Source organism: Lolium rigidum, chromosome 2 (genome assembly GCF_022539505.1).
Source record: "Lolium rigidum isolate FL_2022 chromosome 2, APGP_CSIRO_Lrig_0.1, whole genome shotgun sequence".
NCBI classification, from domain to species: Eukaryota; Viridiplantae; Streptophyta; class Magnoliopsida; order Poales; family Poaceae; genus Lolium; species Lolium rigidum.
In genome coordinates, this window is record NC_061509.1 from 15248079 (window position 1) to 15266314 (window position 18236).

An 18236-nucleotide genomic window follows, 5' to 3' on the forward strand; every position below is an offset into this window, starting at 1 on the left:
GTTTGTCTACTCACGCATGCTCAGCTAGCTTGCTGCGGCTCGTGCGCTGATGCGCTGCTCGTCCGCGCGTATGCTGCTGGCGGCAAGTGAGGCGCGGACAGACGCGCGCAGGGAAGCAAGGTCGAGGTAGACGCGCGGCACAGCAGGAGGCCGGCCGGCGGCGAGCGGACGAGGGAGATGGCGCGGCGGCGGTGCGGACGGCATGGGCGGCACAAGGGCGCGCCAAGGAGGACGAGGCCGAGCCACCGCTCCCATGCATTCTCGCGGTCGTGCTTGAGTTGCTGCTTGGGTTCACGTGCACGAGGCGCTGCTGTAGGCGGCCAAGCCTCCAAGTTTGTTCGTGTTGGCGAAGAAGACGGAGAGGATCGGCCGCGGCCGCAGCCAGCCGGACGTGCACTGGTTTTGATCACGGCAGATGTCTGGGGTGGCTTGAGTATAGGAGATGTGAGGCATGTCTCGACGGTATTTGGAGCAGGATTGGTACACATCACACGGTGATGTACCCAGGTTTAGGACCCTCGCCGTGGAGGTAAAACTCCTACTCATGTATGTCTAATTTATATGAATACATATGAGTGGTACAGAGTTGCTCCTTGAGCTGTTTATCATGAGGAGGAAGAACTACTGAGAGCTGAGAGGGAGCTCGTGAGCTGAGAGAGAATGAGCCTGAGGGCTCCCCCGAGCTGGTGTGCCTTATATGGGTTGGCCACCCAGGGAACATATGGAGCCCACATGCACTGTTGGATTTGACTATTGAGGTCTTATTAACTGTACACACAGTAGCACTATTGCTCTACATGAGCCTATCAATAGCTGTACGTAGAGTAGCACGATGGCCTGCCTGCTAGTCTTGTCGATGTTCTGATCGTACTCGTGGCATTCTCTCTCATAGGATTTGAGGGCCCCTATAAAGGGGGTCTTCTTCCCAGCCTGAGTTAGCTCTTTTCCCATTCTCTCTCCTTCATTATTAACTTTGAAGAGCTCCATTATAGTACAAATAGTAGCATTATTGCTCTACAGGAGTCTATCGATAGGTGTACGTAGAGTAGCACGATGGCCTGCCTGCTAGTCTTGTCGCTGTCCTTATCGTACTCGTACTCCTGGCATCCTCTCTCATTGGATTTGAGGGCCCCTATAAGGGGGTCTTCTTCCCTAGCCTGAGTTAGCTTTTTCTCCCCCATTCTCTCTCCTTCGTTATTAACTTTGAAGAGCCTCCTCTTCCTCTTCCTCTTGAGTCCTCCAATAATTTTGATTCTTGTTTAGGGAAAAAAGAGAGGAGACCTAAATCTACTTACTAGTAGGGAAAATGCTATAGGAAAACGCTCATTGGCAGCACACACGTCTAAACACACGCGACCGATATTAGTAACCGCGTGTCAAAAATACGCACGCGATTGGTACGCGTGTAATAGCAGCGTAGCGGAGGGTAGCACACGCGACTAGTATGTAGGACCCAACTGTACTCGGGTCCAGAAAATACCCGCAGCGCGCGTCCACGGGGGCACACGACTGCTATCTCCATGCCGGTCGCGTGTGCCTTTGTCCGTCCACTGTCAATATATTAGGCTGACAGGCGCAAGTCAAGCAAAATACTAGCCGTGTTCCTTATTTTGGGTACGCTGCTACTATCAACTTGGTGGTAACGTGCCCTATTTTGGGTACCCTGCTAGTAATCTCAGGATTTATCCCCCCCTCGATCGATATTGCATTTTCAGTTTTCAAAAGAAATATAGAAAATTATATGAAATTCAAACAATAAAATCATTTGAGATGGCCATGTGTTAGGTAATCTAGTTTTAAATTTTTTTAGCAAACATGAATTTTGATATAGTATGCAAAGTGGCATCATGTTTCGGTAAAATGGCTTTTCTGGTTGCATATAACCTCCGATGAAAATCTTTAATATATGAAAATGTATCGACGTAAAATTTTACATCCGATTTCAACTCCCTCCGAGCGTTTATAGATTTTTTAGATTCCCAAAAAATATAAAAAACAGAGTTTTTTCAGGTTTTAGATTTCCATGAAAAATTTCAAAAAAATTCCCTCTCTCCACCTTCTCCACTTTATCCCTCCTTCTCTTCCCATTCTTTTCCTCCTCCTCTCCTCCACCTTCTCCCCTCCTCCTCTTCCACTTCTTTCTCTCCTCCTATTCCCATTCGTTCCCTCCTCCTCTACCCAAAGATGACCACCACCTCCGGCGATCACCTCCTCTCCGGCAACGAACAACGAAAACCTCCTCTCCGACGCCCTGCTCTGCCACCGCTCCGCCACCGTCGACGACCTGCTCCTCTCAGACAGCGGCGACCACCTCTGATGCCCACCTCGGGCGCCCTGCTCCGCCACCGATCCGCCACCGTCGGTACCTGCTCCTCTCAGACGACGGAGACCACCTCCGATGCCTACCTCCGACGCCATGCTATGCCACCTCAGACAACGGCGACCACCTCCGATACCCTACGCTGGCGACCAGATCTCGTAAACGCCACAAAGAGGCGACATGGACTCGATTGCTTTGTTTTCGTTTTTAGGGTGTTTTATGAAAAAACACCTGGACAGCTGGGCACTGGTCCCAGCTTTCTCTAAAATAGCCAAAAAAATACTGGTAGCAGACCGGACGAGAGCACACGACTAGTTACTTATTAGCAGCGTATCGGGTGCGCACGTGACTAGTACCTGACATATTAGACGCGTGTCGGGTACGCACGCGATTAGTAGGACCTTACCACTGGAGAGGTACCAGTGGCGAGCCGGGCCCGCGACTGGTAGCCAAACATGGCACGCGACTGGTAGGCTTTTCCCTACTTGTGACTACTCCACCAATCAAATCCCTCTCTTTGCGTGTGTGTGTGTGGGGGGGGGTCACTAGATCTAGATCTTGGAGAAATTTGGTGTTCCTTCTTATTTTTGTTCTTCCTCTCTTATTCCCCCAATAGCTTTTGTAGCTTTGTTGAACTTTAGGAGTGAAGGAATTGAGCATCTTAGTGGTGTTTTTACCATTGCATTAGGTGCATCGTTTTGAGTTACCTACGAAGATTTGGTATGGTGAGAGTTCGTGAGTGTTTCCTCTTGTGTTCTTGGAACCCAGCTTTTGTGTCCTTGTAGCCTGTTGTGACCTTTTAGCCTTTGTATTCTTGTAGCCTTTCTGGCGGTGTTCTTGAGAGCCCCCAACTGTTGTGGAGTTTGCCTCAAGCTTGATACTTGGGAGATCGCCCAAAGATTGTACGGGTTTGGTGACCTTCCATTTTGGTCGAAAGGCTCGAGGATAATACGATGCGCCATCGTGGCATTTGGAGTGCCTTGTGCCTCCAAACAGCTCCAACGGAGATTAGCACCCGCAAGGGTCTGAACTTCGGAATACATCGTCATCTCCGTGTTCGTCGGTTACTTCTCATCCCAAGCTCATTTATTTATGAAATTTACTTTGTGATAGCCTTCGTTCTTGATGTTCTATATCTTGCTATCACCTTGTTGCTTATGTTTCTTAGCACAGATTGTTGGTGCAAGTAGGCAAACCCTAGTTTATAGGCTTTGTGCTTGGCAAGTATATTCCGCACTTGTTCAAGCCCCATCATAGAAGATTTTGAAACCGCCTATTCACCCTCCCCCTTCTAGGTGGCATCGGTCTTTCACTTGTGCAATACAACATGCAATGGTGTGTTGGGTCACCGCACGATGGGTCCCATGGATTCAGGGCAATATCCATGTGCCCTAGTTTGTCTAGTACACCAGCATGTTGGATTGGCTGCAGCTGCCACCTCCCATGCATGTTGAACCATGTCGTTGAAGCCTTTCTCTAAAAAATATTTAACTTCAAACCCCCTCGGTGTCAAACAACGATCCAGTGGTGGGATTTCATTGCATTCCAGGCCTCCTTAGCCACCGCCCGATCCAACCGTTCCCTCACAGTATGTTAGGGCATCTCGAAATGCCTCTAGGATTACCCCTTCTTTCTCATGCGAGTAGAGTATCTCATTGAAGTCACCAAATTAGATAACCCATGTCAGATCATGGTTATCATTTAATTCTCCGAGCTTATCCCATTTCCATCGAGGTTCTCCATAAATGCTAGTTAATCTCCAGATTTTTCCCAAGGCTCTCTTCCACCCGAGCATCAATGTATTTAAGAGTCGAGAAGAGTCGTTGAATCACTTTTTCTTTCTTCCAAAACATAATAACTTGCCCACTTCTTCCATCACTTGGATTCACTATTTGAGTCCATCTGTAACCTTCTACGTAAAAAAAATTAGTTGAATAGTCTTCTAGACATGTCTCCGACAAAAAACGTGATCATAAAACCTTTGAATATTCAAAAGCGGTCGAACTATCGGGGCGTTTCCCAAACCCAGTTCAAATCTAGAAGTTTCATTGCGGCTGGATGGACCTTTCGAAGGAGCCCGCCGATTCATTTGAAGGGTAGTCATCTCAAGTATTCTTTGAGCGCTTTGTCCAATCCTTCTCCGAGTTATCATGAGCCACACCAGCAGGCGGTATATTTTCATCCATGATCATTTAGTGGGACCATTTTTGCCATTCTCCTTATGCTCCACACCATGACATGTATCATTTGTTTCCTGCTCCATTACTAGTCGTTTATTAGCACTACTTTCAGATTTATCCACCCAATCAAGGTCTATTTGTGTGTTTTCCCTTTTTGATAGGGCTAGTACCCATATCCTTCAAATCATTCGACCACCCTTCCCCTTCAAAGTACGGGAGCGTGTTTTAACACTAACTTGTAGGGCATGTACGACCACTACCTGTAGGTTCAAGAGCACGTCCACCACCAAATTTCTCTATCCCTCGACCTCCACAACCACCACCTCTCTAACCAGCAAAACCTCGGTCGTTCCATGTCGAACAATCCACCTTTAATCAATCACCCCACTCCAAACTATCCTCATCATGTTCTCCCGATCCACAATCGAGATGAGTGTGGCCAAGGAATCCGCAAGCACCACTAAAAGTTTTCACAAACCGAGCTAACACCTTTCGAATATCAATCTTTTGACCCGAATAAAGTTGTTACCCCCCGGATTTCAGTTTCAATATCGATCATTGCCCACCTTTTTCTTGGTGATGTTCTTGACGACGCCTTCTCTCTATAAAAAATTGGGAGCTTATGGTTTATATGAAAGCTGCAAACGAATTTAGATCAACATGGTCAGGGGACGAAAGGCCATCATATGGCTCGATGCTAATAGTGTTCTGACAAAATAACCAAGGCCACCTTCTTCTACCTTCAGCCAGTCATCCAAGCAGAGACATTGGATTGAAAATAAATTATCTTTTAAAGGAGTGATCTTCATCGCCTTCGCTAGACTCCAAGCTACTTGCATATGTTGCTCAAACATCTGTGGGTTGAAAAAGTTCGTCCTGTGGAACCTGCAAAGCGCCATCCACTTCATCCCTTCTTTCGACACATCAGATTCTTGTTTTGTCCTCTTCGATCCCTAATCGTTTGAGCAAAGCATCCAGGGCCTCCGATTTTTATTGCCTGATCATGCTGTTTAATTGGTTGAGCTCGACCAAGATCGCGCACCCATGGCAAAAATGTGAAGAAACCTCTAAAACCCTATCCGATCCCTTGACTAGAACGGCCGGAGAGCTGTTTGGAGCGTGAGAGCGAGACCAGAAGGGTTACAGAGAACTAAACCGGATCGGGATAGGAACTACTCCTTGGACCGGATTCCCGTGAAGGAGGCGGTTGCTCCAAAAAAAAGAGGCACCGGTACTTGATGTTTCTAGGGTAAGGTGGGTCCCACAAAGAGGTTGTGCCCCACAATTACAAACATGTTCCCCCAATCCTTATAGAATAGACCACGACTCTCCGCTGAAACTGAAATCAGCCATCATCATCTTAATCGTCCTATGTGATGGCCTCCGGCAACCAGGGCTTGACGCGGCTTCGTCACACGCGACTCCTCGCCTTCCTCCGGTGCCATGGCTACAACGCCGCCTTCAACGCGTAAGTACTAAGCATACACGTCTGAAACCTAACGCAAGGCTGGTGGCGATGGAATCAACATATCCATGTAGCCTGTTGCAACACTTGCTAATTGGCAATTAACACCGCCGATCGATCCATGTACATAGGCTGTTGTATCAGGCGCGCGATGAGTTCAGCGTTGAGCACACGAAGCTGCTCGTGACGGAGGGCCTGTGGGACGACGCCCTGGGCTACCTCGACGGCTTCCTGCCGGCCTGCGCGAGGAGCTTCGGCGCCCAGGTCTTCCGCAACTTCCTCCTGATGCTCCGCCACATCGCTGCCGTCGTGGCCGGCGACCGGGCCGCGCTCGACGCGATCCTGGTGGACGAGTGGATGCGCGACGTCGTCTACGCCGGGCACGCCGCCGCCTACACTAACCGGGTGGTCGACCCCGTCATGGCCCGCTCCGTCCTCTTCCTGGACGACGTCAGGGCGTGCACGAACTGGGAACAGGTGAGGAGCTATGCAGCGGACACTCTCGACAGACTGGTTTGGCTGACGCCCGAGCTGAACAGGAGCAGGCTGACACTGCGTCAGGTACCCAAATTGCCGGCACAAAAAAGTGCCGGCAAAGGCACCAAAAGTGCCAGTAAAGATTTTTCAAGGCACAAAAAAAAGTGCTGCGTTTATTCCAGTCGAGGTAGGTCTTTGCCGGCATTTTTAGAAAAATGTCGTTAATTATATTTTAAGGCACTTCCAAAAATGCCGCTAGTTAGTATTGCCGGCACTTTTGAAAGATGCCATGGAATCTTTTTGCTGGCACTTTCCGAAAATGCCATAGAATCTTTTTGCCGGCACTTTTCGAAAAATGTCACGAAATCTTTTTACTGGCACTTTTCTAGGGATACCATCTAAACTTTTTGCCGGCACTTTTAAAGGATGCCTACAATTACTTTTTCAGGCTTTTAATTCTGGTGCCGCTGATTATTTTCTTAGGCATTTTTAAAGTTGATACTGCCTGCAAACATTCAAGCAATCTACAATCAAGCATACATCGCACTCAAGAAGTCAAGCAATGTTTAAAACCAATATTTCCAACCAATCTAGGTTTAGACACCACGTGAAGGCTGATGATCAAGTTGAACATCTCTGCATCATTGCGCTTCAGTGTATATATATAGCATTTGGCAACAGCAATAAAGTGCAGAATACATGGAACTTTCGCGAGTAAATCTAATGGCAAAAGCAGACCGCTAGACCAGACCGACTGAATTCTGTTTTGCCCCTGGGGATCTCCCAAGTGTTCTTGTTCACTGTGAGGGGCCCCCTTCAGGATATATGGATCACAGCTAGGTTTACAGTACCGAAGGAGGTTCTGCGGAATCAAGAGATATAAGAAACGCAAAAGGTATCGGCAACTGCCTGCTTTTAGCTCCCTAATGCAGCAAGATTCGAGAATCATAGTGATAACTTTTTCTTCTTTGATGTTTTGTTGAGCTTGGACTCTTTGGCAGCCTGCATGAGGAAATCATTCATCAGATATAGGAAGGCCTATCTCGTAGTACGAGTATGGTCCGTGTGACGACTAGAAAAAAACATGGATATTCCATATGGGTGGTAGACGAAGATGTTGAAACACAATTTAGGTAACATAAATATATCATGTAAAAACACTGCAAGGAGATCATGGACCATTAATATCAGGTTTTATGCTCGTGAACAAAGGTGACTCGTGCCTAGATTGCATAACGGCTTTAGTTTTTAAAAACTTTTAGGGATGAGGATTGTTGAACGCATTTCTGTCATATTATCTAGTATCTTACCCAATAATTCCTTTGGAAAAGGACAAACGGAACCAAGGCATCCACTACACTATAGTATTACCTATGTTTCAAGTAATACTACTAAGATAGTATTACCTTTGTTTTTCTCTTGTTCTTCTTTTTCTTCTTTGCCTTCCTCTCGCTCCTCTTGATCGAAACCTCGGAGGAATCCTCAAATGATGGAACATGCCGTACTACTCTCCCAGAAGTTGATGACTCACCTACATTGGCAGGACAATGTAGGTCAAATTTGGTCTGGTCCGGAAGAGATGTAGGTAAAAATAGGTTTCTAGGGGATGGGGATGTAGGTCGAATCTGCTAGTTCAAAGATATATAAAGAGTAAAATTGTCAACATCAACAATAACAAAAACAGCAGCAAAGCTCAACCACAAAAATATATCTATAGCTAGTTCAGTAATCAGGCAAAGCCCAGACATTAATGGAATGAGTAGAATCAACCAGCATACAAAAAATCCACTACTAAAGTTATCATTAGTGCCTCAATCAATCTATAGCTAGAAACTGCATGGTCCTAAAACGGATGGCACTATCCTTCGAATTTTTTCACATGTTATATGGCAAAAACAGGCAAGACTTCAGAAATGAAATGGTATAAAATAGAAATACCAAATGGCACCTATAAGGAAATCTATATCACTACTCATTTCGTTGCTAAAGAAGCTTTCATAAATGATAAAACTCATGCGGTACATGCATTTCAAGGACTACAGATGGGTGAAGTGACAACTCGTACCCTTGCTAGCCTTAATAGTTTCCTTCGCATTTTTCACAGCCAAATTTACAAGATCAGGATTCAGAGACTCCAACCCATCAGGTTGCTGAAGTTTTCTCTCGAGGAACTTCGCTAACGCGGCAGCCTTGTTTGTAGTTAGTGGTCCTCCAGGATGGGCCATCCTATTCGAAAGGAGATGAAAGCATTTCAAGATAATGTCGTGTGTGTAATCCAAAAACAGTACTCATGTAAACTGTATTTTCTTTAGCAAGCACGTGCAAACATTCAGAAGGAATTAACTCTACTGATAATTTGTGATGAGACAAAAAAAATACTGTGCTCTATCACAATTATATCATACCAAAGTAAAGCATTGCCTTACGTTCTATGAAATACCCATCGGTCATGAACGTTATGTTTTTTATAGCATAGAACTAAGATTACACTGACACAAGCAAACATAGAAGCAATAACCCTACTTAATTCAAAATCAGAAACTCGCAACGCAGTGACTCACTCGTGACCTCTGCAGCATGGATGCCTAGCCTGATGCTCGTGTGCGTGTCGGATACAGTATCCGATACCAATGCCTCCCTGATATCCCTTCAATATGTATTGGCAACGTATCGGAACATAAACCACTTAAAACAATTGGTGATACCTTTCCGATATGTATTGACCCCAATTCAATACGTGATTAAGCAGTATTAACGTCCATTCACCATGTTGATATTTATGTCCAAGCAAATACAGGTTCAGGCACTCCAGCTAAGTTGGTTTAGGAATTAAAAAAACAAATCTGTTTCAGAACTTGTGGACGTCGGTCAAATAGGTAGTGTCCTACTCAAATGACAAGTACAGATTATTCAAGTTTCAAAAGATAAGAAAGACAGAGGAACCAGTAGGTAGGGCTGCTTAAATATTTTCCTTCAAAAGAATGCAAACAGAGACACAGAGTACAGAACAAATACTTCGGATACTAGCTCAATATCCAAGGGTAGCAACAACCATTTTACAGTAACATATGATGAAAATGGACTAAAGAATTAAAGTGACATCACCTACAACTGGGAACAGTTTGATTTTAGAACAATGATTAAATGCATTTGTTCCAGCAGTTAGCTGACTGGAGCATTTTGGAAATCAGAGCTTCTAATAAAAATCAAAATTAGACGAGCCCTTGAGCAGAAAATGAACCAAGAATGCATATATACATGGAGATCGTCTTTGCAACAAGATGATGTGTCTGTGATTGCCTACAGATATATTTGCACGTCACTGCTGGGGATCGCCATGGCGTGCGTCTTATAACGTAATTACGTAAGTAGGGAAACACATGATAGAAAGCATACATGATGTAAAAAAAAATGAATCCTGCTTGACAAAATATTGTAGTGGTGACCAGGAATTTTCTGGATAGGTTCAGGTTTACTTAACATAAGAGGTTGTCTGGTCATGTCCAGGAATGACCTTCTTGGCAGAAAAATAGTGTTGTATTTTAGAATGTATATATATGGTAATACAACCTAGGTTGACCACAGATTTTCTTTCCATATTTTCTAATCACAACTAACTAATAGTCATCCGAGATCACAATAGCGCATGACATTGCTCAGATTAGTAGTAGAGCAGAGAGTTATGGGGTGTTGCAAGGCTCGGTTCCAGCCTGCATGCTGGAAGCGGCTATGGGTGAATGTCAGCAACATATTTTCCCCTAATTAAAAAAACGCTACATGCCACTTGATAGATAGATAATGTCACTATGTCAGAGGGCATATATAGATGGTCGAAGCAGATTGGGAGCAGTGAGCATGAATATGCATTAGGATTCAGAACTAAAGTTACTTGATGATGTCAACAGTAACGACCTGGCGACGGATGAACTGAGCGGTGAATTATTCCGTAGATAGACAAACGAAGCAGGCACACGACAGAAAACAATGGTGCGGCTGTAATAATAACATAACAAAAGAGGGAGCGAATTTGATAGCGAGGACCTCGTCGGCATGCTTCTTGCCGCGCGCCCAGTCCTCGGAGCCGGGCGCGTGGGGCGGGGTGGCGGTGTCCTCCTCCTCGATGCCGCCGCCGCCGCTGGACTGCTGGAGGCGAGGCTGCTGCCCCGCTCGCCAGCGTAGCCGCTGCTGCTGGGGCTGGGCGGGCCGGCGTCCCCGTAGGCGTCCTCCTCGAGCCCCTCCATCTCCTCCTTCCAGGCGGCGGTGCTGCTCCCGCCCCTGGACGCGGCCGTGGCGTACCCCTCGTCGTCGTCGTCCTCGTCGATCTCGGGGGCGGCGAAGTCCGGGGGCAGGTCGGCGGCGGCGCGGAGGGAGAGGGCGGCGAGGGCGGAGAGGTGGCGCAGAGGATGGGGGCGGCGATCATGATGCGGTCAGCTGAGGACCCGCGGTGGTGGTGGGCGGGCGGGCACGCCGCCTTCCTTCCCAGACCTGTGGCGCGCGCGGATCACTCGGCGAGGGCGTCGGCGGACGCGGTGAGCTCCTGCTGCTGGAGGCGCTCGAGCGCCCTCGCCTAGGTCTCGATGGTGAGATCTGGCTTGGCGTTGAGCCCGACGCCGAGGATGACGACGGTGAGGAAGGAGGTGAGGTAGCAGGGCAGCTCCCAGTCCTCCCACTTGCGTGACTCCCCCGGCGGCGGCGGCGTGCGGTTCATCGGGTACCCCTTGGGCCGCAACTCGTGGCCCAGCGTCGTCCACCGCCCCGCGTCGTCGCCGTGCCCGCCGCGGACGCGCGCCGCCGCCGGCGGACGCGCCCGCAGCATGCCTCCCGCCGCCGCTGAGATCGCCCGCATCGTGCTAGGTTGGTGCGTGTGCGCGAGGTGGAGGTCTAGGCCACCGCCGCCAGGAGAGCTAGGGTTCCCCATCGAATGGAATGGGTGGTTGTGCTTGCCGGAGATCTGGGACTGTAGTTTTTTTTACATGGGTGGTTGTGCTCTTTCGGCTATTTACTGAAAGGTCCCTGTGTTTCTCAGTTAAGGCTTTTCTGAAACTCTGCAATAAATTAACATAGAACTTTGGCGGCATCCAACAAAGTGCCGCTAATCATCTAAGCTTTGCCGGCACTTTAGATACTGCCGCTAATTCCTAGCTATGCCGGCACTTGATACTGCCGTTAATCACCAAAACTTTGGCGGCACTTCAGAGAATGCCGCTAATCACCAAAAATTTAGCGGCACTTTCAGTTATGCCTGTGCTTGCCCAGCTTTAGTGGCATTTTTTTTAAAACGCCGGTAATTAGGTAACTATTAGTGGCACTAATTAAAATATGCCGCCTAAACCTATCATTAACGGCACATTGGAAAAATGCCAGCAGCAAAGTGCCGTAAATTGGCATACGTGACATAGTGTGAGGTTGCCGGCTCACTACATGGCGCCGCGTGACCTACTCCCCGTTGGTCTAGGGTAACATCACAAGCCCAATCCCCACTTCCTTTCTTTTTGTTCAAGAAGGGGATAGTATTTTTTTGGCAATCAATTACGACATATATTTTTATCGTAACAAATAGTTCATGGCACCAACTGACTTCAACTATTATAAAATGAAGTATGAAAAAAACCAACAAATCTTGAAGGCCTTCAAACTATTTCTTCTTCTTATTTTGCTGCAAGATTATTATTTTCAGCCCCAACCCACACTTTTCTGTTCCAAAAAGGGATGGTACTCAGCCTTTGCATCGGTTGATGGACATAGCCATCCAATTCTTGCTTCATATGATCATATCTGGATGACCTAGTCACTAGTGTGCCATGTGGTCAATGTGATATGGTTTTAAATTTTGGCTTACAAAGTATCCGTGGCCAACTGAAATCTCGGTTTTTTGGATTTCTGGAAATTATATTGTACAAATTACTAAAATTTAGATAAATGTAGCCAAATTTGAAATTCACTTTAATTTTTCATGAATGTGGTCCGAAAAAATTTTAAACACTATCTCGGAACCCACCAAAAATTCATTACAATTACAATATCTACTGTGATTAATTTATTTTCACATCCATCAATATATAGTTTGAGTCGGAGGCCACACATGAAGAAACAAGGGACGGTCCGGGTAAAATCAGCTAATGTCGCCAGGGTTGTCAGGAGGAGGTATAACACAATTAATCATCTTTAGATGGATGGATCAAGCTCGATTCCCTCTGTTTAATTTATTTTATACATAATCTTGTATACCTTTGCTTTTTGCAGCCGACGTTATATTAGACGCCTCAAGTCGTCAACTTTTGGTATGATTAATGTGATCTTGTTAAAAGAACAGAACTTAAAATGTGCAGGTTGTGAATTCGGCTTGAACTATGGGTGTGCCAGTGAATATATAACGACGTGTCTTCTCCAATGTGCAGGATCCTTTGATGAGTCAAAGGAATTTCTGGCCACTATCATTGGTAATACTAATATTACAATGTGCAGAGTAGACTACATGCATGTATGTGCATTCTGTCAGGACTGATCAACATGTGTAACCTGCAGATGACACTTTACGAGGTGGTCTGCATGTAGGGTGCTATGTAATTCAGACAGATGGGAAGGAAGGTAACCTCACATGTACTGGGCTCTCCTTCCTCACTGGCATGCCAATACTCCGGGTAAAAGTGGAATTTGAGTAAACTCCACTTCACATTGTTGTGCCTATCGTGTTTTTTTTTTTTCGAAATGGGGAATGGAACCCCGGCTTCTGCATCATGATGATGCACACGGCCTTTTATTGATAAAGTAAAGTTACAAAATTTAAGAAATCTTAGGCATCGCCTAGAATTGATACAAGAATCAACCAGCGAAAGACAACTAGTAGAAACGGACTACACATCATTGTATCCGTCTATTGTGCCGCCAGACCAGCTCGGCACAAGATATCCTGAGCGACCATCCGGAGCCGTGTGCATCCAAGTAGCCATAGCATCCCGCTGTCCCTCCGGTGACGGAAGAGCCCACAACTCGGACCCAGTGTGACACCATATGGATAACCTGCAAAAAGTGAAAAGAAAGTTTCTTGTTAAAAATAATATCATTCCTTGTCCTCCGGATAGACCAGCATAAGGCGAGAAACCCCAATACGGATGAAAGCCTTTGATTGTCTATCAACTCCATTTAGCCAGTTACCAAACATATTGGTAATACTGGTTGGAGGTGGGAGAGCAAAAGTAAAATTAATCGTTCGCCAGAGAATTTTGGCTAAAGGACAAGTGATGAACAAATGCTCAATAGTCTCCTGCTCACCACAAAAAACACAATTAGTACAACCATTCCATCTTCTCTTGGCTAAATTGTCCTTAGTAAGTAAAACTTTGTTACTTAAGAACCACATAAATATTTTTATCTTTAAAGGAACTTTAACTTTCCAAAGATATTTTCGCAAGAAAGGGGTGTGATCATTCATTAAATCCTCATACATAGATTTTACTGTAAACACGCCATTTGTTGTCAACTTCCAAACAAAATAATCCTTCTCATCAGATAAATTAACCCTCATAAGTTTTCGGCATAATTGCAACCATGAAGTCCATTTGTTACCCACCAAAAGCCTTCGAAACTAATATTCAGAGGCGTTTGAGTTAACACATGAGCTACGATTACATTCTTATGATGCACAATATTATATAAGGATGGATATTGTTGAGCTAGTGGAATTGTACCCATCCAAGTGTCTTCCCGAAAACGAATATTTCTACCATTACCCAGCTTGAAAAAACCTCTTCTAAAAAAATCGTCCTTAACCCTCATCAATCCCTTCCAAAAGGGAGAGTCTGTTGGTTTAGCTTGTACCTCGGATAAGGTCTTTTGTCTTAGGTATTTATTCTGCAGCAGCTCCTGCCACACCCCATCCTCATTAAGAAGTTTATAGAGCCACTTACTCAATAAACATCTATTTTTTAATTCAAGGACCTCAATACCTAAACCTCCTTGATCCTTGGGTCTGCAGACGATATTCCACTTGGTGAGTCTATATTTCCTTTTATTTTCCTCCGATTGCCAAAAAAATCGAGACCTATAAAAGTCCAATCTTTTCCTTACCCCAACAGGTATTTCTAGAAAAGATAACATGAACATCGGTAAGCTTGTTAAAGCTGAATTGATAAGGACAAGTCTATCCCCATAGGACAGTAATTTGCCTTTCCAGCATCCCAATTTGCTCTCAAATCGGGTCTCTACTGGATACCAATCAGAAATTCTAAGCTTTCTAAAATGAATAGGAATGCCTAAGTATTTAAAAGGTAAGGAACCAGCATCACATCCAAAGATCTGTTTATACTGGTTCACTTCATCATTTGCCTTCCCGAAGCAAAAAATCTCACTCTTGTGGAAATTAATTTTAAGCCCAGAGAGCTCTTCGAAAAGGCATAGAATTAGTTTCATATTTACTGCTTTCTGGAGATCATGTTCCAAGAAAAGAATAGTATCATCGGCATACTGCAAAATAGAGATCCCCCTTCAACCGGATGTGGGATAAGCCCCCTACCTGATTATCATTTTTTGCTCTCTCAATTATGATAGCAAGCATATCCACTACAATATTAAAAAGAATTGGAGACAAAGGATCACCCTGTCTCAAACCTTTTTTGTCCGGAAATAATGACCAATGTCATCATTTACCTTAACACCTACACTACCCCCTTGAACATATTGGCTGATCATCCTACACCATTACGGAGCAAACCCCTTCATCCTCAAAGTTTGTTGTAGGAAAGACCATTTGACTTTATCATATGCCTTTTCGAAGTCAATTTTAAATAAAACCCCATCTAATTTCTTATTATGTAACTCATGTATAGTTTCGTGAAGAATGACCACCCCTTCAAGAATATTCCTTCCCGGCATAAAAGCGGATTGTGTTGGTCTTATAACACGTGGGGCAATCCCCGTTATACGATTTGTACCAGCCTTAGTAAAAATTTTAAAGCACACATTCAAAAGACAAATAGGTCTATATTGCTTGTATTTGCACCGCGTCTTCTTTTTTGGTAATAATGTAATGACGCCAAAATTCAATTTGTAAAGAGGCAAATCCCCAACACTAAATTGATTGAACAGCGCCATTAAATCATCCTTTATTACTACCCAAAATTTTTGGTAAAACTCAGCCGGAAAACCATCAGGCCCCGGCGCTTTATTACGTTCCATCTGAAAAAGTGCGTCATGAACTTCTTCCTCAGAAAAAGAAGCTGTCAGAATCGCATTCTCAACAGTCGATATCTGGGGAATGTCCTGCACCTCCTCCTCTACCAAAGAAACGTTGTTTGACGCCGGAGCCCCGAATAATTTTTTATAGAACTCAGTAATGTAGACCTTCAAGTTATCTTCCCCAACAATGGTTCCTTCTTGTTGTTCTAATTGGAAAATTTTCTTTCTTCTGTGTTTCCCATTTGCAATCAAATGAAAATACCTCGTATTACTCCCCCCTTCCCGGATATGCTTAACTTTAGCTCTCTGCGCCCATTTAGACTCTTCCTCTCTCCGTAGTTTATTCAGCTTATCATTTGCATCTTTAAGCTTGTCTCTTTACGCCTCGATAAGATACTCGTTTCAGCTTTCACATCTAACACATCAATAATTCCTATTAACCTGTCCTTTTCTCTTTTGTATTGCCCGCTTTGGTTCTTTGCCCATCCTTTAAGAAATTTCCTAATGTGTCTCAATTTATTCAACCACACATCCATTGGATTTAAACCCACTAAAACAGACTTCCACTCCTTTTCAATCATGTCAAAAAAACCTTCTTGTCGCAACCAATGCAATTCGAAGGAGAATTTTGGCTTATTACCCAGATGTGCTTTCACCCCTGAGTCAATAAGAATCGGAGTATGATCGAGTCTGCTCTTGTCAATGCACGCACGGTGACAAGGGGGAATTTTGTTCCCAAGAAATGGAGGCGAGCACCCTATCTAGTTTCTCATAAGTTGGTATATCCCTTCGACTTGCCCACGTAAACTATCTTCCCGATAGAGCAATTTCGCGCAAATTCAAATGTTCAATAATGGCATTGAAAACAAAAGGCCAACGAGCTTTAAAATTATCATTATTTTTCTCCTCACGCTTTCGAATAATGTTGAAATCACCACCTACCAACATAGGTAATGTTTCAGTCTCACAGATTCCGACCAATTCGGCTAAAAATTCAGCTTTATGTGCGTCTTGGGCAGCCCCATAGACTGGCACAAGGATCCATTCAAAACCATCCCTCTTACACTTAATATGGAGCTTAACACAAAAATCTCCAGTACTCACTTTGAGCACTTCGAGAGTATCAGAGTTAATACCAACCAAAATGCCTCCTGACCGACCATGCGGTGGTAAACAAAACCAGGAATAACTATAACCCGCCGCCAATTGGTTTAAAAAAGGAATAGAGAAATTAGACCTTCCAGTCTCCAATAAGGCTACAAAGTCTAATTTATGTTCTCTAATTGCCTCTTTTACGAACAAATGCTTAGCGGTATCCCCAAACCCCCCAGGATTCCAATTCATTCCTTTTAGATTCTGCATCATGAAAATTGTTTTTTAATTCTTCTTCTCGTACTTTTGCGGATATTATTAGTATCATACGTTTTCCTCACCCTAGTCTTCTTTGTCTTAATTACCGTATTCAAATGTTCCAACTGATCATCTAAATCCAGTGGGATGCAATCATCCTCAACCAGATCATCACATAGGGTAGAAACCTTAGACATGACGAGTGTGGAAGGGTCCTTCTCCTTATTTACATACTCCTCTACATTTTTTTGCATAATAGTTAAAATGCGTTCCTCTTCTAGCAATTTAATTCCCTTAATAGTTTTCCCTACCTCTCCTTCAGATTTACCTAACGAGATGCCCAAACTTTCCGCCTTATGCATAATCTCATCATCAGGCATATTAACAATAGAAAATTTAGGAGGAAAAAAATACCTATACTCGAAGCACCATCTCTCAACTGTGCATTTCTCATAGCCTTCTCCATTTGAAACATATCCCCATCAGGCTGGCCACCCAGTCTAGCACTAGTCCTCACATCAAGTGAAGGCTGAGGGATTCCTCCAAATGCAATAACCTCCTCCATAGTTGGGCGGGCTGGTACATTATCAACAGAGTTTTCAATTAAGGATAAACTCACATTAGATATCACCTTCACTGGAGATTTCCCTACAGTATCTAAAGGCTTACCAGTGGACACTGTAGCTGAGGCAACCCCCACCGATCCTTTCATGCCCTTGCTTGAAACATCACCCTTCTCTTTTGCCAAGACCTCCTTAGTTAAACCTTTCTTGTACTGTCCTACCGACTCACTTGAACTCATACCTGTATGACCACGTTCAACATTAGCAAGTACAGGATTACAAGCCAAATTGAAATCATGTCGCTGCAAAAAACCAGAATTTAGATCATCCAAAATATTTTCAACATTCTCACCAGTAGACACAACATGGGCCACAGCATTGTTGTACACAGCCGATCCAAGACTTCCAGGCCTGACGCCAATCATTGGCCCCAGACCAGTCTCGTTTGGCGAGCTGTGTCCAGACCGGCTGAGCTCTGCATGCGGGATTTTCTGTGGCACCGGCGTAGACGCCGCAGCCGGCGCAGCACCTTTCCTCAGCACAGAAGATCCAGGGCCCCCATCTGCACGCGCACATGCAACCGCATGAACGACAGAGGCTGTGCCTGCGCGTCTGCCATTGGAGCTGGACACCCCACCCGGCAACCTGACGTCCGCGGGACCCGACAGCAGCTGTCGGCCTTCAGAGAGCAACCCATTGGCTGCATG

At 45.0% G+C, this 18236-nt stretch overlaps 1 protein-coding gene and 1 pseudogene across 2 annotated transcripts; both read right to left on the reverse strand.

Moving 5' to 3' along the window:
- Positions 1-7063: 7063 nt before the first annotated feature.
- On the reverse strand, positions 7064-10515 carry LOC124691330. 2 transcript variants are annotated; one of them, XM_047224608.1, is made up of 4 exons: positions 10484-10515; positions 8508-8668; positions 7849-7973; positions 7064-7444 (listed from the first exon to the last, which is right to left on the reverse strand). In XM_047224608.1, the coding sequence occupies exons 1-4, from the start codon at positions 10492-10494 to the stop codon at positions 7388-7390; spliced, it is 354 nt and encodes a 117-aa protein (XP_047080564.1). In that variant the 5' UTR covers positions 10495-10515; the 3' UTR covers positions 7064-7387. The 2 variants fall into 2 exon arrangements, with proteins under 2 accessions (XP_047080564.1, XP_047080567.1); XM_047224611.1 differs by lacking the exon at positions 10484-10515 and adding an exon at positions 9004-9200.
- Positions 10516-10943: 428 nt separating this feature from the next.
- LOC124686001 lies at positions 10944-11288 on the reverse strand (annotated as a pseudogene).
- Between the last annotated feature and the right edge of the window lie 6948 nt (positions 11289-18236).

Excerpts from the sequence above, each read along its gene's own strand:
- LOC124691330 (XM_047224608.1), bottom strand. Across the intron at positions 7,974-8,507 it reads AACTATTAAGGCTAGCAAGG|GTGAGTCATCAACTTCTGGG; the intron begins GTACGAGTTGTC and ends CTGCCAATGTAG. Across the intron at positions 7,445-7,848 it reads AGAACAAGAGAAAAACAAAG|GCTGCCAAAGAGTCCAAGCT; the intron begins GTAATACTATCT and ends TTCCTCATGCAG.